The following is a 21,516-nucleotide window of genomic DNA, read 5'->3' as shown; positions in this document are numbered from 1 at the left end:
AATAGTTCCTCATCAGGTCCTCAGTAACTACTCTAAATGTATGTGCCTTAGTCATTAAATCCTCATCAGCTCCTCAGTAACTACTCTAAATGTGCCTTAGTCATTAGTTTCTTCATCAGTTCCTCAATAACTACTCTAAATGTATGTGCCTTAGTCATCAGTTCCTCATTATTTCCTCAATAACTACTCTAAATGTATGTGCCTTAGTCATTAGTTCCTCATCAGTAACGACAGTACTTTTGTGTACCTTGTTGTAAAGTGAGAGCAATTAACGGTGCTTAATGAGGGATTACCGTATTACTGTAAAATGAGAGCTATTATGGTTTTCACGACCATAACGTTTCTCCATAACTTGGTCCTATGCTGCACTTCCTGATTATGTTGTGCCGTCATGATAAAGATTTTATGACGCACTGGGTCTGCTTAACGATGGCGGCACGCTCTAATAAAAGCTAATAAGTTTTTCATGTGCTTAACGACAAGGGCTCTAAGTGATGTCGCTGGATGTGTCGTACAGCGTACGGCTTAATTTCATACACGCGTCGGACTCGGCTCCTGTTGATTATTTCATAAAACTAATTAAAGTCTGACGTGCGCTCATTTTCTTTTTATTAGCTGCAACAACCATTAGCGTTACCCAACTCTTCCGTCCGCGCTGCTGCCGGAGAACCCTGCTGACTGCCTCACGTCAGACGTGGTTCTTCGGGTTCACGGTTCGAGTCCCATCTCATGTTGAACGGCCTTCATTTAGACGCCAAACCTCCGTTTGCCTCATGAGATGATTAAGCACAATCTGCATTGCTTCATGAATATATATTGCCAGGCGGTGTCCTGGAAAATGGAGTGTGTCGGTGTCTTATGGTGTCTGTTTAGCCCCCCCATCACCCCCCCATGATTCCCCATCCCAAAACGTGTGCCGTTTTTTAGCACTCGTCTGTGCTAACGGGCGAGGATAGACGCAGTAATCAATTACATGATCCTTAAGAAATGGAACTGAATTGAATTGCACTACTTGGCTGCAACCAGCGGAGGCGCTGTTCAGTAACCTTACAGGACGCGCTTCGCTGGTTGGGACCGGAAGCCACGCCCACTGTATTTCCTGTATTTCCTCCTGCTGCCTCTGTGAGTACGTGAGCTACGCTGACTTAACGCATTTGTTGTCAGCTAATGGTAGCAGTCGGGCAAAGTTTAGCTACTAATGTTAGCTATCACTGAATGTGGAATAAATTATGAAAGTAAAGTCCAAATATGGCGGCACGGTGGTCTAGGGGTTAGCGCGCAGACCTCACAGCTAGGAGACCACGGTTCAATCCCACCCTCGGGCATCTCTGTGTGGAGTTAGCATGTTCTCCCCGTGCATGCGTGGGTTTTCTCCGGGTACTCCGGTTTCCTCCCACATTCCAAAAAAACATGCTAGGTTAATTAGCGACTCCAAATTGTCCATAGGTATGAATGTGAGTGTGAATGGTTGTTTGTCTATATGTGCCCTGTGATTGGCTGGCCACCAGTCTAGGGTGTACCCCGCCTTACGCCCGAAGACAGCTGGGATAGGCTCCAGCACCCCCCGCGACCCTGGTGAGGAAAAGCGGTAGAAAATGAATGAATGAAAGTCGAAATATGATGGAAATAAAGTAAAAAAAAATGCAATGCTGAAATATTTTAAATATATTTAATTAAAAAAATATATTTAATTTAATTTATTTATTTTTTAATTTATTTTATTTATATTTAATTTAATATATTTAATAATATTTAAATATTTTAAAATATCCTTCTGATTTTTCAATGGAAAAAGTCAACATGAGCGGTTGTCGACATAACCAAAAGTAGCCGTTACTTGCTCGTCGACTGTTTACGTCGACGTTGACTTAAAAGGCCACTTTCAGCAATAAAATCAACATGTCGGAATCGGTCGACTTAAACGAGCCGTCAACATAAACGGGACGGACGTAGAGCAAATTGATTCCCATGATCGTCCCCGAGATGCCTCGTGTGCAAGCGCGGAATACAAAACGCACATGGAGCCCGTTTGTGGTCCCAATGCCGATTCGGACTCAAAGCTAAGCTAAGCTAAAGCTAAAGCTAAAGCTAAAGCCGTCGCCTGCCTGGCTTTTATTTCCTCACAAACATCTCATTTGTGCTCAGCGAAGCAAAGTGGCTGCAAAGGAAGCTTCCCTTGTCTTGTTAATGAGAAAAGTAGCGAGCTCAGCGGCCCGACTGTAAACACACAGTCATCAGCAGTCAGCCGCAACCCCGTTTTCTCTTTCATTTGCCTCTTTTTTCCGGGGGAAAACAACTCCGGGTTTTCCTGGAGGTGTCACCAAAACGTCTTTGTTTACAAATAGATTTGATGCAATGCACATAAAATGTGAATTATTAGCATACGGTGCTGTTGCTGTCAAGTCTCAGTTGGGGAGTGGGATATCTCAGCTTTGTGCAAAGCGTATTATTAATATCGACTTTTTATCCTTACAGTATATTTTTCCTAAAATGAGACATGATAATATGAGACAGCCCTGCTCTACACCAAACTTCTCGGAGCATGCCGGCATCATGCCGATATTTCTCCTACAAAGTCATTCATGAATGGGTAAAGAGATGGAACCACAAAAAAAAATTAATATTTTTTTAGCACTGAGCCAAGTGTGTAGAAATGTGTGATTAGGATGCGTTGATGGACGCCTCAGTGGATGGCGTCGTGAGGAGATAATAAGACTTTCTTCTGAGAGCAGGTCCAACACACACACACACACACACACACACACACACACACACACACACACACACACACACGGACATAAACAAGTATTTGGCTGGTGACACCATTTTTGCTACCTCCGCTTTCAAGTGTAAAAAAAAACAGTTCGACAAAGTGTAAACGACAGCAACATCCAAGAACAGGAAAGGCAGACTTTGCCAGGAATGGGATGGAACCCTCGGACCGGTTGGCGACATAAGGGAACGTGAGACTCGGTTGAGGAAGTGGCGATCCTTGATCCTGGTATCAGCTGATCACGGAGATGGGATAATTGATGCTAAGTATGCCGTGTCAGCGCCTTCACGGAGACGAGCGGCAAGCGGAGACGTTGGCAAAGCCTCTCCGGGGAGGAAGCTCCCGGCCATCACTAATGGGCTCCAGACTTTCACAATAAAGTACCGCATTGTTATGGTTACTACCCGGTCGTTATTCCACAATCTGTGGAAATGGATGGCACATAAAACGGCAGTAACTCTCCCAAGATGAACGCCATATTTGGGGAAGGGAAGCTGGAATGTTTTATTTCAACTCCAGTGTGCTGCCACATAACTACTCTAAATGTATGCGCCACAGTCATTAGTTCCTCATTAACTACTCTAAATGTATGCGCCACAGTCATTAGTTCCTCATTAACTACTCTAAATGTATGTGCCGCAGTCATTAGTTCCTCATTAACTACTCTAAATGTATGCGCCACAGTCATTAGTTCCTCATTAACTACTCTAAATGTATGTGCCGCAGTCATTAGTTCCTCATTAGATCATCATTAGTTCCTCATGAACTACTCGAAATGTGTCTTAGTCATCAGTTCCTCAGTAACTACTCTAAATATATGTGCCTCGGTCATAAGTTCCTCATTAGTTCCCCATTAACTACTCTAAATATATGTGCCTCAGTCATCAGTTCCTCAGTAACTACTCTAAATGTATGTGCCTCAGTCATTAGTTCCTCATTAGTTCCTCATTAACTACTCTAAATGTGTCCTAGTCATCAGTTCCTCAGTAACTACTCTAAATATACGTGCCTCAGTCATTAGTTCCTCATTAGTTCCTCATTAACTACTCTAAATGTGTCCTAGTCATCAGTTCCTCAGTAACTACTCTAAATATACGTGCCTCAGTCATTAGTTCCTCATTAGTTCTTCATTAACTACTCTAAATGTGTCTTAATCATTAGTTCCTCAGTAACTACTCTAAATGCATGCGCCTTAATCATTGGTTATTTTGTAACTCATCTAAATGTATGTGTCTTAGTCATTAGTTCCTCAGTAACTACTCTAAATATATGTGCCTTAGTCACCAGTTCCTCATTACTTACTTCCTCAGAAACTACTCTAATTGTATAGTATGTGCCTTAGTCATTAGTTCATCAGTAACTACTCTAAATATATGTCCCTTTGTCATTAGTTCGTCAGTAACTACTCTGAATGTCTGCGCCTTAGTCATTAGTTAATCGGCAACTACTCTACAGTGGTGTGCCTTAGTAATTATTTCCTCATTAGCTTCTCAGTAACTACTCTAAATGTAAAAGCCTTAATAATTAGTTCCTCTGTAACTACTCTAAATGCATGTGCCTTAGTCATTAGTTTCTCAGTAACTACTCTACATATATGTATCTTAGCAATTAGTTCCTCAGTAACTACTCTAAATGTATGTATCTTAGTCATTAGTTCCTCAATAACTACTCCATGTGTGTGTATCTCAGACATTAGTTCTTCAGTAACTACTCTAAATGTATGTGGCTTAGACATTTGTTCCCCAGTAACTACTCTAAATGTATGTATCTTAGTCATTAGTTCCTCAATAACTACTCTATACGTATGTATCTCAGACATTAGTTCTTCAGTAACTACTCTAAATGTATGTGGCTTAGACATTTGTTCCCCAGTAACTACTCTAAATGTATAAGCTTTAGTCATTAGTTCCTCACTCCTGTATTCTTGTGTCCCTTATAGTAAAGTGATGCATGTTGTAATTACAGCAGCACTCGTGCAGCCACAGGCCACGGCGCTGTCACTCGTATGTAACGGTGTTACTCGCCGTGTGCTGACTGATAGTAAAAGTGGATAGTAAAAGTGTAGGGCCTGCATTGTAAGGGATCCCAGGTTGATTCCTAATGGTCCCATGAGACGGCGTGTAATAAAATGGGCAACAAAGCAATTTTGTTGAGTGGTGAGAAACGCCAGGCTGGTAAATATGAACGTGTGTGCGTGTGATTGTGTGGGAACGAGTTAGCCTTCAGGGTCTCTTCCTGTCACTGCCACGCTTTCTTCCCGTCAGTCTCCAGGGAAACAGGCGGGAAGAGGCACAGGAGACCATTGTCACCTGAGCGGGATAAACACACACACGGCCATATTTACCCTACAGAAGTTGAACCTAAACCGGAGAAGAACCACGCCAACACTGGTATGTCCTAGCGACACACACACACGCACACACACGCACACACACGCACACACACACACACACACACACACACACGCCATTACGAACACTCAATTGAATCCAGACAAAGAGAGAGTGCACACACGGGTGCACTGATGGGTGCTAGCTGAAGCCATAAAGTAGAAGTACACACACAGGAGATGGGAACGTTTACCATGCAGGCGGGTGATGGGGACTCAAACACTCCCAGGTGTGCCAACACGTAAAGATGGAGGCGATGAGCAGGTATGGAGACCCGAGGGTTGCTTCCAACTCCCCCACAAAATAATACAGTGGCAGCTGCCGACTTGAACTCCCCCGTGATTTGGGTGGCGCGCCCAGCGAGATGCTGGAAGAAAGATCCGGAAAGGTCGCCCAGGAAATGCGAGAAATGTCATGGAAGCAGTGTGACGGAAAAATGGAGCAGGGACGTGACTCGGAAGGAGAGGGGGGGCGGGGGGGCGTGGGGTCGGTGGGAGGCAATTAAAGGAACCTGCTGGGCACGGAGGTTGAGACGTCAGGGAAGGAACATCAGCACACTCTTTCTAGGAAAACTGAACTTTTTGGGAATGCTGCCCATCATCCACAATTTCTATTTTCTGGGCACTCCAAAATATAAAAATTTATGAAAATGAATGGAATAGGAAACACATTCTTCCTTCCTAGTTCCTCAGTAACTACTCTACTCATTAGTTCCTCATTCATTTATCATAACTACTCTAAATTAATATGCTTTAGTTCCCAGTAACTACTCTCCTCATTAGTGCCTCAGTAACTACTCAAAGTGTATGTGCATTCGTTCCTCAGTAACCACTCTACTCATTAGTTCCTCGGTAACTACTGTAAATTAACGTGCCTTAGTTACTCGGTAACTAATCTGCGCATTAGATCTTCAGTAACTACTCAAAATTGATGTGACTTAGTTCCTCAGTAACTACTCTACTCATTAGTAAGTCATTAACTACTCTAAATGTATGTGCCTTAGTTCCTTAGTAACTACTCTACCCATTAGTTCCTCAGTAACTCCTCTACCCATTAGTTCCTCAGTAACTACTCTACCCATTAGTTCCTCAGTAACTACTCTACCCATTAGTTCCTCAGTAACTACTCTACCCATTAGTTCCTCAGTAACTACTCTACCCATTAGTTCCTCTGTAACTACTCTACCCATTAGTTCCTCAGTAACTACTCTACCCATTAGTTCCTCAGTAACTACTCTACCCATTAGTTCCTCAGTAACTACTCAACTCATTAGTTCCTCAGTAACTACTCTAAATGTACGTGCCTTAGTTCCTCAGTAACTGCTCTACTCGTTAGTTGATCAGCAACTACTCTAAATTTACGTGCCTTTGTTGATCGGTAACTACTCTACCCATTAGTTCCTCAATAACTACTCTAAATATATGTGCATTAGTTCCTCAGTAACTACTCTACTCATTAGTTAGTCACTAACTACTCTAAATATATGTGCCTTAGTTCCTCAGCAACTACTCTACTCATTAGTTCCTCAGCAACTACTCTAAATGTATGTGCCTTAGTTCTGCAGTAACCACTGCATTTTCGTGTACCTTAATGTAAAGTGAGAGTTAATAGAGTTAATAGAGTGAATATTGGAAGAGTTAATAGCGGCCTCTGTAGGTGTGTCCCATTACATGCAGTAATGAGCTGTCTCTTTTTATCTCTTTGGATATCTTTAGAACGCAGAGAAAAGAGAAAGATGTCTCACATAAAAGATGGGCAAAATTCCCCCAAAAGCTTTCCTTGAAGGTGTTGGCACTGGTACAGCTGCTATCTGGGCATCCTCCTCCTCTTCAAAAATCCCAAGCTTCCCCAAACGAGTCCCCAGCAAGTCATGTGACACGGCTCCTTTCCGGGAGTTGTCAGCGGTGGGTGCAATAACGTGAGAAGGAACACAACACGGAGGAAAATAATAGCAGCGTGTTGATGATGTAAACAAGCATGCGGACCATCGAGCCGGGCGCGGCACGCCAGCAAATATTACGTGTTGACAGGACGTGGAGGGCAATTTGTCCACCTTCACACGTTGGAAAGTTTTTGGCCACGCTCAGCCAGGGGTGTCCAAACTTTTTCCACACGGGGACTTAAACTGAAAGGATGCGGTTTGGGGAGTTCAGAGTTCCAGGAATAAGTGACTTTCCGTAAAGAAGGATTCCATAATAACGAACAGAACATCTTCATAGTCGGAGCATAGAAAACCTGTTTATGACTTTATGACCATTATTAGAGCCCTGTGGACATGAAATAACACCCCTATAATCACCTTTACACCACAATGCACGAGCCATTTCTAATTAAGGAGTCATTTATCATAAAGGGGTTACTGTAAAGACAAAGCTATGGGTTATTATTACTTATTAGCATTTTTGCTCTATTTAAATTTTATTTAATTTTGATAAAAATTCTATAAAACTATTTTCATGTACACAGACACAAACATCAATGACCAGTCTATCTAAATCTGTATTCACTTCCCTTTTGCATTTCATAATCGCACGTGTGCCTTAGACTGGCCACAATAAAAGGCCCCTCACTCCATCTTCACCTCTTTGCATAACCCGGGGGTGCAAAAAAAACCTCAAAAATACATGGGAAAATCGGCGGTAATTTTACAAGAATAAAGTCAAAATATGACTAGAAAAAAAATATTTACAAGTTATCAAATTTCTCATAAAAGTACATATTTTTACTTCAAAGAACACAATATTATTGCAATTACTTTTGCCTTATAAAATACAAATTGTATTATTTTTTCAAAATGACATTTTTTTTTCCCATGATTTTTTCTACCAAAACAAATGGACGTAGCAGAGCGATCGTAACGGAATTCCATGAAAGCGAAAGTGAAAGTGTGAACACAGCCTTAAAGAGACAGGCAGGCAGGAAGGAAGGAAGGAAGGAAGGAAGGAAGGAAGGAAGGAAGGAAGCTGCTGCTAATCACGGATGTTGCCGATGAGAAACCCGCGTTGGTCAGGTGACATCAGCTGTGAGTTCCCCCAGATTAGCAGACCCGGCGTGGTGGCCCGGCGGGTGTGGGTGGGTGGGGGCGGGGGGGGCGTATTCACCTGACAGTCATCAAACGTGACGGGATGAGCTCCTTCTTTTGGTAGGCTCCATGTTTATGTCTTGAAAAATCAGCCTATTTGGTCTATAAAATGGCCGCTACGACTAAAAAATGGCGGAGGTTGAGTCCATTCTCCATAATCATGGACCCCGCCCGCCTTGGCCACATCATTAGGTACTGAACAAATAAAACCTCTGTAAAGTGAGTATAATTATCTTTGCATAAGCCAAATGTATTTGTATCGGATGTCATGATCCAGTGGCTGAGTGGGTGCCCTTTGTGTCCTCAACACACCCTCTTTAATTCCATTCTTATTCTTCATCTCTATTTTTGGACGCCACATGGAGCAGCTGGACCTACTCGACAACAATAAGACATTAATGAATAAAAAATAAAAAAAAACACAAGAGCGCAGTGCGGTGCGCCGTGCATTGGCAGTAAACACTAATATTTAGTGTAAAGGGACGCACACGTATGCGATGGCTCCAATCCCGCGCCCTCGCTAGCTGTCAATACACAACATAGAATATAGCACCTCCATTTAGTGTGGGGGTGCTTTAGAGCGCTCGTTGGACAGCGGCGCATATGGGTGAGTGATTATCAATATTCAATAGCTGGAATTATTGCAGTCAACACTCCCTCCTCGCCACCGCCGCCGCCGCCATTGCTTGAAGCGCCTCCTCGCATGCTATCTCTATCTAGTATCCCATTTTACGCTCTCCCACACCGCTGATCTCCGTCCATCTGTCACAACAACCTGCGGCCTTCTTTCCACATCATTTATCCAGGTGAACGCCTGCGGGAGACAAACAAGTCTCCCAAGTATGCGCGGTTTTACATGCCCTCGTTTAAAAGCGGGTGCGGGATCAGCTCTTCCTGGAAAATTACCATCAAATTACCAGCTCTGTTAGCTAAGAAATGTAAGACTCAAATAAAAACATTCACAAATGGATGGAAAATCATGTCAGGTCAATACAAAGGGCCGGAAATTAGCATAGTACAGTAAACCTCGGATATATCGGATTCAATTGTTCCCACTGGTTTTGTCCGATATAAGCGAAATCCGTTATATGCGTATACTGGAAAATGTCCGTTTTACGCATATATGGGATTTATATCCGGTATATGCGTAAATGGGATTTTATCCGTTATAAAAAGGCACTTCCTTGACTATGTTTCCAATGTACCTGGACGCGCAGGCAACGCTGCAAATGACGTCGTATAGCGGCCTGTCACCATTCGGCTAATCGGAGCGCCACGATGCGGCCATCCGATATATGCGAGGGAAATTTCATGGAAATGCATTGGAACGGGACTGGAGATTTTGTCCGAAATAGGCGAAATCCGTTATAAAAAATCTGATATATGCAATGAATTTTTATTGGAAATAAAATTACATTACAGAAAAATCGGTTCTTTTTTATCTGTCCGTTGTGAGCGAATTTCCGATATATCCGAGTCCGATATATCCGAGGTTTACTGTAGCTTGCAGTTAAAATATGAAATGTTACCATGAACGTACCTGCTGTTGCTACGCGGTTACAGTATGGACGTCAACGTTTTAGCGGGCGTTTTAATCGTGGGCTTTCTAAGCAGAATAGGTGGCGGAACTGACTCTTTTTAGCTGTTTTTATATCTTTAGAATTCACTCGGTTCACGTTGGATGACGGGATCAATTAAAAAAAAAGTGCGCTGTTCCTTTAAGAAAAGGTGCAAAATTCTGACTCCCAGTGCGAACCACATAATAAAAATCACACCTTTCATTCATTTTCTACCGAGTGCTGGAGCCTATCCCAGCTGTCTTCGAACGAGAGGCGGGGTACACCCTGGACTGGTGGCCAGCCAATCAATCCCAGGGCACATATAGACAAACAACCATTCACACTCACATTCATACCTATGGACAATTTGGAGTCGCTAATTAACCTAGCATGTTTTTGGAATGTGGGAGGAAACCGGAGTACCCGGAGAAAACGGGGAGAACATGCAAACTCCACACAGAGATGGCAGAGTGTGGAATTGAACCCTGGTCTCCAAAAAAAAAAAAAAAAATCACACCTCAGAACAGGTAATTTCCTGCACAACAACAATAAACTACCATTTTATGTGGCTAACAACAACTTAGCGCCAACAATAAACATGAAACTGATATTTATAGAGTGCCCGCAAGTCATGCTGGGTAGTCCAGCATAAGCATAATCATTCAAATTAGCGTCCACTTCCACGGAGCCCAGGAAACATCATGGATGTTTGTTGAATCACCTGTACAGGTTCTAAGACGAAAGACAAACCAACACCGATGATTAACTCCATAATTAATTAACTCGTAACGTAAGCGAGATAAGTAGGATGAAATAAAACCTGCTGCCTGATACAACGTACAGGAAACGGCTCTGATGTGACAGTTTTTTTGGCGGCTGCCCGCAGATCGAGGCGAACGTTTGAGCATCCATTTGAACATCCTCTAATTCACGCCTGTCAATCACCTCGTATTGATGGGCCCGGGCTTCCCGTTTTTCCGATGTGCGCGGCATCGCTCGTAGCTTAAGAGCCTAAATCAGGCTTTTTGATTATCGCCTCCCTCTGCCTTTCATTTCTCTCCTTCCATAGCACCCCCCACTTCTTTGACGCCCACTGGAGGAGCGGAGAGAGAGAGCGAGAGAGAGAGAGAGAGAGAGAGAGAGAGAGAGGGCAGAAGAAAGCAGGCCAAATAAAGAAGACAGTTGGAATAGAAAAGAGACAGAGATGACACAAAGGGCGACCGGGAGAAGAACCGGAGACGTATTGAGACTATTAATGAAAGCGGACAGAAATGTGGAACGCTTGGGGAAATGTTCTTTGGAATAACCAAAATGGATCAAAATGTCCACTCCTCAAAACGCCAGATGGAAGACGACAGACACGCCCCCTCGGCACAACGGACCCGTGACACATCACCAACCGGCCTTAGCAGCGATGCGTACGGCGGCCATGCTTCCCCTTTATTATCTGAGCCTCATCCGACCTTTTGTGCTAAGTGACGCTAAAACAAAGAGCAGGACAAGGACGGAGCGAGAGGAGCCAAAATAAACAGCCAATAGCTGCTAGGGGCCGATTCATCTTATTACACCCGCCATCACACACACCCGCCATCACACACACCCACCATCACACACACACGGCCTCCTGCTGATCATCTCCAACGGCCACCCCTCGTCCTCTCTATCACTGCGTTACATCACAGTCCACAGACCTCCTGCGGCCTGAACAGCGGAGTCCAGCAAAGCTATGTATGTAGACCACAGGTGGAAGACAGCCGGCGTCCACATCAACGGAATCCATGGCTTGCACCTTTACTTGGGGCTTTGGTCAGGGACTAAGGACTAAGGACCATGGCCCATAAAGGACTGGGATTTTTCTTTGTTGACGTGCTTTTACACCATTGGTACATATTTGATTTTGGAGGACCTAATGACTAAGGCATACCAATTTAGAGTAGTTACTGAGGAACTGATGAAGACCTCATCAGTAGAGTAGTTACTGAGGAACTAACAAGGAGAGTAGTTACTGAGGAACTAATGAGGAGAGTAGTTACTGAGGAACTAACGAGTAGAGTAGTTACTGAGGAACTAACGAGGAGAGTAGTTACTGAGGAACTAACGAGTAGAGTAGTTACTGAGGAACTAATGACTAGACTAGTTACTGAGGAACTAATGAATAGAGTAGTTACTGAGGAACTAATGAGTAGAGTAGTTACTGAGGAACTAATGAACAACTAATGAACTAATGAGTAGAGTAGTTACTGAGGACCTAATGTGTAGAGTAGTTATTGAGGAACTAATGAGTAGAGTAGTTACTGAAGCACTAATGAACAACTAATGAGGAACTAATGACTAGAGTAGTTACTGAGGAACTAATGAGTAGAGTAGTTACTGAAGCACTAATGAACAACTAATGAGGGACTAATGAGTAGAGTAGTTACTGAGGACCTAATGTGTAGAGTAGTTATTGAGGAACTAATGAGTAGAGAAGTTACTGAGGACCTAATAAAGAACTAATGAGGAACTAATGAGTAGTGACTGAGGAACCAATGTGTAGAGTAGTTACTGAGGAACTAATGAGTAGAGTAGTTACTGAGGACCTAATGTGTAGAGTAGTTATTGAGGAACTAATGAGTAGAGAAGTTACTGAGGACCTAATGTGTAGAGTAGTTATTGAGGAACTAATGAGTAGAGAAGTTACTGAGGACCTAATGAAGAACTAATGAGGAACTAATGTGTGGACTAGTGACTGAGGAACTAATGAAGAACTAATGAGGAACTAATATGTAGAGTAGTGACTGAGGAACTAATGAAGAACTAATGAGTATTGGACCAGCTGGCTGTATGGGCAGCATGCATCTACCCAGCATCTACCCAGCATCTACCCAGCATCTACCATGCATCTACCATGCATCTACCCAGCATCTACCATGCATCTACCCAGCATCTACCCAGCATCTACCCAGCATCTACCCAGCATCTACCATGCATCTACCATGCATCTACCCAGCATCTACCCAGCATCTACCATGCATCTACCATGCATCTACCCAGCATCTACCATGCATCTACCCAGCATCTACCATGCATCTACCATGCATCTACCATGTATCTACCCAGAACACTGCTACACAAAGACAATAAAACTCTTTACACAAATCTTCCTTCCAGGGAGTAACAATCTAAAATAAAAAGTGTGCACTTTGACAGCTAATACTGGCTAATACTGACATGCTTTTATTTTGAAGCTCACTTTGCACTGAACAGGAAGTCCGCGTGTTGGGGGGGCATTTTAATATTGCATCACTTGACAGAAGTTATGTTGCTGTTGTCCCAGCAACCTCCTTGGATTTGCTCCAATCACACACAGACCTAGCTTTCCCCGTCAATCACATCAGTGCCCTCCCCCTCTCCAAGCGACCAACAGACACGCACTCTGGAAACGGACTGCAGGCACCCTGCCCTGAGCTGAATCCCCAAAGCCTGTCCGGGGGTGCCAAATAGAGCAAAAGGTAGTAAAACCCAACACCATGACACCAACAACTAAAAATATATTATGTATCACGTAATCAAAACCATCATACTAATTTAGGGGTGGATCCTGTCCAGGTTCACAGCCAAGACCAGGGATCTTGGTCTCCAAAAGGTTGGTGACCACAGATGTACAGTATGTCGCCTTGGACTTCAGCTGGGCGCCAGGAATTCTGGGCCCCCATACCACACCTCTATTTCGGGGGAGTCCCTCTCAGTCACGGGTCCCTGGAATTGTCCGAAGGCCGCCCCCTTAAAGCCCCACACAATCTTTGTGGGACATCTCTGCAACTTTACATCTCCCTTGCATCCCAAACCAGGTGACCCAGCTAGCTAGCGTCAATCTAACAATGGAGCCTACGTTTCCCATGATGCAACCCAACCGCGGTTTTTCATAGGACATGGTACCCCGAGTAGCTATGAGAGGGACCGAGAATTCCTGAAATGCAAATGAAAATTCCAAAGTGGGAAGCAGCAGAAGACTTCACAGGAGGTGCAGCAGCTTCAGAAAAATAAAGACAAACACGCCCCCCCAAATTTTCCAAGCTAGCATCAGTTAAGTCAAAGACAGGACAAATGGATTAGTTCCGTAAAGATGTTGGAACGTCTTACCTTGGTGTACACCCCCCATGACAGCTCCGTCTCGATCACCATGACGACGATGCCAAACATCCCGAATATGAGGGCGTAGTCGCTCAACCGCTTCCTCTTCTCAAACAGCGCCCTCCGATGCCCCAGTTTGTAGCCAATGTTTTGGTTCTTCCGTTTGGGAGCCTTGGAAGTGCTCGCCCGAGCCCCAGTGCCCACCGTCCCGGCCCCCGCCTGGCCGCCGCCGCTGCCGCCACCCCTCCCCGGCTGCGCCCGTCTGCTCTCCACCAGCGCGTGGTTCTGGTGGTAGATGGACATCTGGTTGGACGCGGTGTCGCTGATGTCATATCCTGCCCTGGGGTACGGCGAGTCTTCTTTGGATGAAATGACGATCTCTGGGGGGCTCTGGAGAGGCGCTTGGTTCGTGGAGGACTGGGTCACCAAGGAGGTAGGCGGGGCTTCTCGCTGCCGGTCGTGACCCCCGCTCGCCGTCGCTCCGGCAACAGCGGAAACGCCGCCCTCTTTGGTCTCGCTGCTGCTGTCCGATTCGATTAGGTTCCTTCGGGAAGCGCTGAGGCGACTCAGCGGTTTCATGACCCCTCCCGTGTACTTACAGGAACTCATGGCGATCTCCGTGAACGGGTTGCTGTCCCGGCGGTGCACAAGGGGGCTGGCCTGTCGGTGCTTGCACGCCCGCTCTCTGTCCCGCTCCCGGTCCCGCTCCATGGAGGGCGAGTGGGAGGAGTAAAAGAGGGCGTTGTAGATGGGCGAGTTGTCCCCGCTGAGGCTGTGCTGCGAGCCCAAGCACGACGACAACGGGGTGCTGGTCGGGTGCAGGGCGTTGGGAATGGGCGGTGGACCCGCCGAGGCCAGCTTGGGGATGGAAGCCGGAGGCAAGGTGGGCGTGGCGGCGGGAGACGGCGACGGATTGCTGCCGTTGAGGCGGCTCAGGCCGGACGCCGTCATGTGGTTGGAGTGATTGGACCCAGGCTGGGCGCCCGGGGCCACGGGGACGGGAATGCCGGCCAGCGGGAGGAGGAAACGCTGGTCTTCGTCCTCGCTCCCTCCGAGGAGAGCCAGGCTCAGAGAGGGGGGCGGCTCCATGGTCACAGATGTGGCCACGGACGTACCTGTCTGGAGACCAAAGAATTCATTAAAGAGATCACATGACGGTCGTGGACCAGGAAGACATTTGTCATGAAATGTCATTCCCGTTTAGGCAGCTGGGAGCCGGGATGAAAGCAGGAAGCTACTTTTGGATGACATAACCAGACACCTCTCGTGTACGGATGCTGCCCACCTACCTCTAGTCTCCCGGTCCCCCCCGGATCTAACGCGTTGGATCACTTGGCACCAGGATGAAGACTTTTTTTTTTTTCATGTTGTCACAGCCATGCCGTCCTCTTCCTCTCTTCCTCTCTCTCTCTCTTTCTCTCTCTCCCCCCTCTCGCCCCCGTTCATGAGGCTTCCTCCACAGGTCCTCCTCGCCAAGCCGCCTCTCGAGCTTTGCGCACGGCGTCCGACGCTCCCAACACCGCCTCCTCCTTCCTCCTCCTCCTCGCTCGACGCGCTCACTCTGCGTCCTTCCCCATCCCGGGCGAGCGGTCCACGGAGCCCACGGTGACGACGCCGCCGCCGCCGGACACGCTCCGCGGCGGATGAGGAGCCATGGCGAGGTGCGGTGCGGTGCGGGATCCGTCAACCTGTAGCTGGCCGCGCGTTCTCCCCCCCTCCCCCCCTCTCACTCCGCCGGGGATGAAAAAAAAAAAAAAGACAAGGCGCCCCGATAATGTGCGCCGCTGCACGTCAATGTGCGCACCGAGATTGAATATGTGGCGCTTGCACTCGATCGCAGCTCCGCTCGGACGTGGATGCGCGTCTCCCGTCTCTCACTCTCTCCTCCAACTTCTCTCCCCCTCTCACCCCGCCCCCGCGGTGCCGTCCGCTCCCATTGGATGGAGGCAGAGACGCGCTCCGAACAGGTGGCCTATATCCATCTGTGGATGTGGATGTGACGGGGAAATACGTCTTCCAAAAACACCACATCGCCTTTTACTTAACAATTAATTTGTGCGCAAATATAAAGCAGTCATCTATTGGCATATGCAGAAATATTGCATTAAAACATCGGAATATTGTAGTTACATTAAATGACATAGAAAATATTAATTATAAGAAAGTGCAAATAAAATAAAATCAATGAATCTGCTTTAAAATCCGCTTATCCTCGGGTTGCCGGTATGCTGGAGCCTATCCCAGCTGTCTTTTAACCAGAGGCGGAGTGGATGTTAGTGTTTTTGTGTACTCCTGTACAATGATGTTTTAGGACACATAAAAAAAAAAATAATAATAAAAGAGTTTTAGGTCCGGAATTTACAAAAAAAAAACGTCATAATATTAGCTTTGCCCAAGGTCAAAGGTCACCTAAGTCGCCCCTTTTCCCATGCTGTCTCAGGCAATGCCTGTTAAAAATTAAGTAAGTCCTACATTTACGACAAAAAACTCGTAACTTTATGTTACGCACACAGAATGAAATCTCGCGATACTTGCACATGATTTTTTTGGGGGCGGGGCATATTTTCCAAATTAAATGGCAAACTGTTAATTGGTTCCAGAGCATTTACATTTTGGGATGTCTGGAACGGATGAACTGGATTTAAATTATTTTCTATGGGAAAAGTTGTTTTGGTTAAAGTCCATTTTGGTTTGAGTCGGATTTACTATGACTTTAACCAAGGCACCGCTGTATGTGGCATCTACAGTGTTTAAGGAAATAAATAGCGTCCAAAATGGATCCAATTCCACATCTGCGGAGTATATATATGACATAATCCTGCCTAATTAGATCGTTCTCCCTGGCTGTAATCGGCTGAATATGTCGGCGTTCCGTGTGCCTAATGCGCCCTAATCGTCTCAACTCGAACAGATCCCGGGTCAGCCTCTCCTCCGCCATTACGCGAGCTGACAGGCATCAATACGGCAAATCATACCGGCGCTTTTACGGGTGTTAGTCACAATTAAGAAATGAGTCAGTCCAAAATGTCAGGCGTGCATCAATTTGACGCTTGTTTCGGGTGGGAGGATTTCCAGATAAGGACGAGCCCCACGCTGCGTGGGCGGCTTCGTAATGAGCCACTGATGGCGCTCAAAGGTCAAAGGTGAAGGTCGGACCGTGTGAATAAAAGCTCGCATTTGGCTGTGATGCGGACAATGGGGCAGAGGGAGAGAAAAGAGGCATTCAGGTTCCAAAATGAAGTTATGTCCTTTACAGTTTTTCACCAAACAGGAGGAATATGACATTTTACTATATGTCAATTTTTTATTTTTTTTTTATTCCTGGATTTTTGATGAATGAATACGATTGACATTCCAATGACAATGTTAAGTACTATTGAGAAATTAAAGTGATTGCTTTTGATATGATGTTACTCACGTGATTATGCCGTACAATTGATGAATAAACAACAATATCCATAATCCACAATTTGTCAGACAATGTTTGTTCATTAAAATGAGTTATGGTGACTGACAGGCCTACTTGTTGTTTTGGTTTTTGTACGTGTGGAATTCTACGACGGTGTGTTAGGGCCACAATGAAGGGGAAATCAATCTGAGATTTTAAGAACATTATTTTTCATATTAATTAATTTTATATTAATAATTTTGCTAGCCGTAGAACAAAAAAAGTTTGCTTTTTTTTGCGTCAATTTACAACTTTAAATTTGAAACATTTTTCTTGTAACCGGACAATTTTATTCTCTAAATTTACAATTTAAATTAAATGTAAAAAATGCAAAAAAAAAAAAAAAATGTAAATTTACCACTTTTTTCCCTAAATTTGAAACTTTTTTTCCTATAAATTTGACTTTTTTTATTGTAAATGTATGATTTTATTCTCCTAAATTTACAACCATATTGTCGTAAATTTACGACTTTATTCTCATAAATTTACAACTTTTTTCTCATACATTTACGAATTAATTCTTGTAATATTACACTTTTTTTCTCATATATTTACGATTTTACTCGTCATTGTACGACTTTATTCAAGTAATATTATGACTTTTTTTTCCATTAAATTTGGCCACAAGAGACCTGCTTGGATCGGGGGTGATTTTTTTTTTTTTTAATTGGCCCACAGCGCAATGTAGAAATAAAATATTATTAATAATACTAATAAGTAATAGTAACACAACAGAGCATCTGACATTTGTCTTAGCCTTTTTAAATAAAAAAAAAAATCAATTAAAATAAATCAAAGTGGCCCTCGGCAACCTTTCAGTTTTCAGTATGCCGCCCCCCCCCCCCCCCCCCCCCCGTGGTAAAAGTTTGGCAACCCCGGCTCGGACATAAAATAATCAAATAATGAAAAACAGATGACGCTACTCATCGACAGGGGAAGGCCAGCGTCCCCGTGGGCACCCGCCCCCTCCAGCAGGCATCCACGATGTGTGGGAGAAATACGTGAAGAAGAAAAGTGAATAATGGAACACAACGAGCAGACAATCAAGTGGGAACAGCTAGTTGCCATGGCGACTCTGCAGTACACAAATGAGCCTCCACCTGATCTCTTATCGCTCTTCCTTTCGCTGCCTGATATTTCCATTGAAAGTGCGAGCAGACGGAGGAGGAGGATTCGAACACAGTCAACATCTTAATGGAATCCCAGGACGAAAAGCGCGGCTCATTATGGCCAGGTCAGCCATTTCTTTTCTTATTAGCGTAAATGTTCCATTTAGCGCCTCTATTCACTTACCCAAAAAAGCTAAAGATTGCCAGGGTCTCTGATTGCCGCCAGGTTAAAAAAAAACATTACTATTCATTCCTGCGGCTGTAGGCGACCTCCTAATGTATTGTTTTTTTTTTTGAATGAACGCCACAAGTAGGCAGTAGCTGCATTTGAAAAACGATGAGTCTACCTCTGCGTGCGCTTTAAAATGTTAGCAAATGTTAGCAAGGCGACTCAGCTGTTGGTATCAAACTCACGTGTGCGGACATTGGTTCTGTAGCTGCCGTGTTGTGCAATATGCTTGTTCATACAGAGGTGCAACTACTTTTCCACTTTCTCATGCACTTCACATCATTATTAAAGTACAAACAAAAATTTGTTTTAAATTAATGAATTAAATTTTTTATATCTTTTGATTATTTAATAATCAAAAAAAATATTATTTTTATTATTTAATAGTCAAAAAATATTTTTTGGGATTATTTAATAATCAAAAATGATTATTTTTTGATTATTTTATTATTTATTATTTATTATTTAATAGTCAAAAAATATTTTTGGGGATTATTTAATAATCAAAAATTATTATTTTTTGATTATTAAATAAATTATAATAAATAAATAAAATAATAAATAAATGATCAAAAAATTATTTTTGATTATTAAATAAAATAAAAAATTCATGAAAAATAAAAAAATGCATTAGATGATTAGATCAACATCTCATCTTTTTCTCCATACAGTATTCCCTTTTTGCTGGTTTTTGGTTTTATTTTATTCCTCCAATTCCTCCAATAAAAAGCGATATTTGAGCAACTACACCTCTAAATACAATCGTTAACATTATTAGAGCCCTCTAGACATGATATAACACCCCTATAGCCAACCTTTACGGTCTTATTACCAAATAATCACATAAAAAACAAGCCATTTAATACATAAATTAATCTCCTGCTGGTGTGTGCTGCTGGATTTTTATATTTTTAGGCATCTTTCTTTTGCTAGGTTGCATGTTTATTAGCCATAGAACACAATAGTCTGTGTGCCTTGAACGATAGGTTAGTCTAAAATGGCCGCTAAGGACATGAAAAGGAGCGCACCTGCTGCCCACACATGAGAAGCGTACGCCATGACAGGCCAGTGCATGAATCGCGGCCCTATATCGTTGCCGGATGGCATATTGATGGCTCATATTGCATATGAAGACCCATGCGAGTGCAAGCAGGCCAATATTTACGAGCGGCGCACGAGCTAGCTGCACTTCTTCGTAATGTCAACGCGACTGCAAAAAAAAAAAAAAAAATGTACGCGGGGCTGGAGATGACGCTCTCTGGCAGTGAATCAGCGGCACCGCCACAAACCCTCGGCCAAGCGACGCTGTCATGAAGCCTCGCTAAAAATAAAACGGTTGGAGATGTTGTGGGTGCTATCGTTGCTAGGTAATCGGTGATGAACGGATCATTGAAAACATGTGACTTTGTTAGCGGTTAGTGTTAGGTAGCTTCACCTTCCTGTTTTGCCGTGAGTTGTTTCTTGAATTCAATCGTGTATTTCACCTTTTCTATCAAAACGCCGCCATTTGAAACTTTCTTTGGCTCGGTTTTGGGTTACTGAGGTGAGAAACATGACGGAATTCAAGACACAACTCATGTCAAAAATCATTGAAAACATGTGACTTTGTTAGCGGTTCGTGTTAGGTAGGTTCACCTTCCTGTTTTGCCATGAGTTATTTCTTGAATTCAATCGTGTATTTCACCTTCTCTATCAAAACGCTGCCACTTGAAACTTTCTTTGGCTCCGTTTTGTGTCACTGAGAAACATGATGGAATTCAAGACACAACTCATGTCAAAACAGGAAGGTGGTGTCTCGCTGCCACATCGTGTCTTTGGCGACTGTCTTCAGTGAAGATAAAAGTCAGCTTAAACGTTCACTTATCCCTTTCATTCAGTATTTATATGCATTTCCTATTGTTTAATAAATCAAAACTAGCTTAAAAATGCTAAAGATAAAAGGAGGTAAAAGGAAATGAACGACTCATTGAAAACATGTTGTGACTTAGTTAGTGGTTAGTGTTAGGTAGGTTCCCTAACCTTTTAGTGTAAAAGTGTTACCGAGTACGACTTTTTGGGGCTGTGAGAAATCACCTTCCTGTTTTGCCATGAGTTATTTCTTGAATTCAATCGTGTATTTCACCTTCTCAATCAAAACGCCGCCACTTGAAAGTTTCTTTGGCTCCATTTTGGGTTGCTGAGGTGTGAAACATGATCAAATTCAAGACACAACTCATGTCAAAACAAGAAGGTGGCGTCTCGCTGCCACGTGTTATTGGCGACTGTCTTCAGTGAAGGTTCATTTATCACTTTCATTCGTTATTTATATGTATTTATATGTATTTCCTATTGTTTAATAAATAAAAACTAGCTTAAAAATGGATGGAGATGCCATGGCGAGGTAAAAGGAAATGAACGACTCATTGAAAACTTTTAACTCAGTGAACCCGCCACGGCGAGCTAAACACGGTTCATTTGACTAAACCTGCTCCTGGCCTCCAGTCGACCACCCCCGACTCACGAGGGCAACTCGCTGCACTTGTTGCGCTCTGTGGCGTTTGACTCGTGTGAATCGAGTCGTTGACTCATTTCAGTGAGTGACTGTGAGTCAATAAGAGGAATTGAGTTTCCCATCATTGGTAGGCAAGCAACAGTAAAAATGTCAAGAGTATATCAATCAAAAGCAGCCGTCCACTTCAAAATACGACGACAGCAAACTATGAATACCATGCCGCATTGAACGCATCGTTATTTTGTGCACCTTATTGTAAAGAAGGACTTAGTGGCTGTGAAACACAATCTTCCTATTTTGTCACGAGTTATTTCTTGAATTC

The 21,516-nt window shown here is 43.8% G+C and overlaps 1 protein-coding gene across 2 annotated transcripts in view; it reads right to left on the bottom strand.

Moving 5' to 3' along the window:
* kcnn3 (potassium intermediate/small conductance calcium-activated channel, subfamily N, member 3) overlaps window positions 1-18,191 on the bottom strand; it is a 69,855-nt gene extending 51,664 nt beyond the window's left edge. The window contains exons 1-2 of one of the 2 annotated variants that reach the window (XM_058084838.1): window positions 15,207-18,191; window positions 13,927-15,036 (exon numbers count right to left, since the gene is read on the bottom strand). In XM_058084838.1, coding sequence (XP_057940821.1) covers window positions 13,927-15,006 — 1,080 coding nt within the window. In that variant the 5' untranslated portion in view covers window positions 15,007-15,036; window positions 15,207-18,191. Of the gene's footprint in view, window positions 1-13,926 lie in introns of both variants that reach the window. The other variant, XM_058084836.1, reaches the window with a different exon arrangement.
* Between the last annotated feature and the right edge of the window lie 3,325 nt (window positions 18,192-21,516).

This window comes from Doryrhamphus excisus, chromosome 10, assembly GCF_030265055.1.
Source record: "Doryrhamphus excisus isolate RoL2022-K1 chromosome 10, RoL_Dexc_1.0, whole genome shotgun sequence".
Classification (NCBI taxonomy): Eukaryota; Metazoa; Chordata; class Actinopteri; order Syngnathiformes; family Syngnathidae; genus Doryrhamphus; species Doryrhamphus excisus.
Note: the sequence above shows the minus strand (reverse complement) of the source record. Positions and strands in the feature narration are given on the sequence as shown.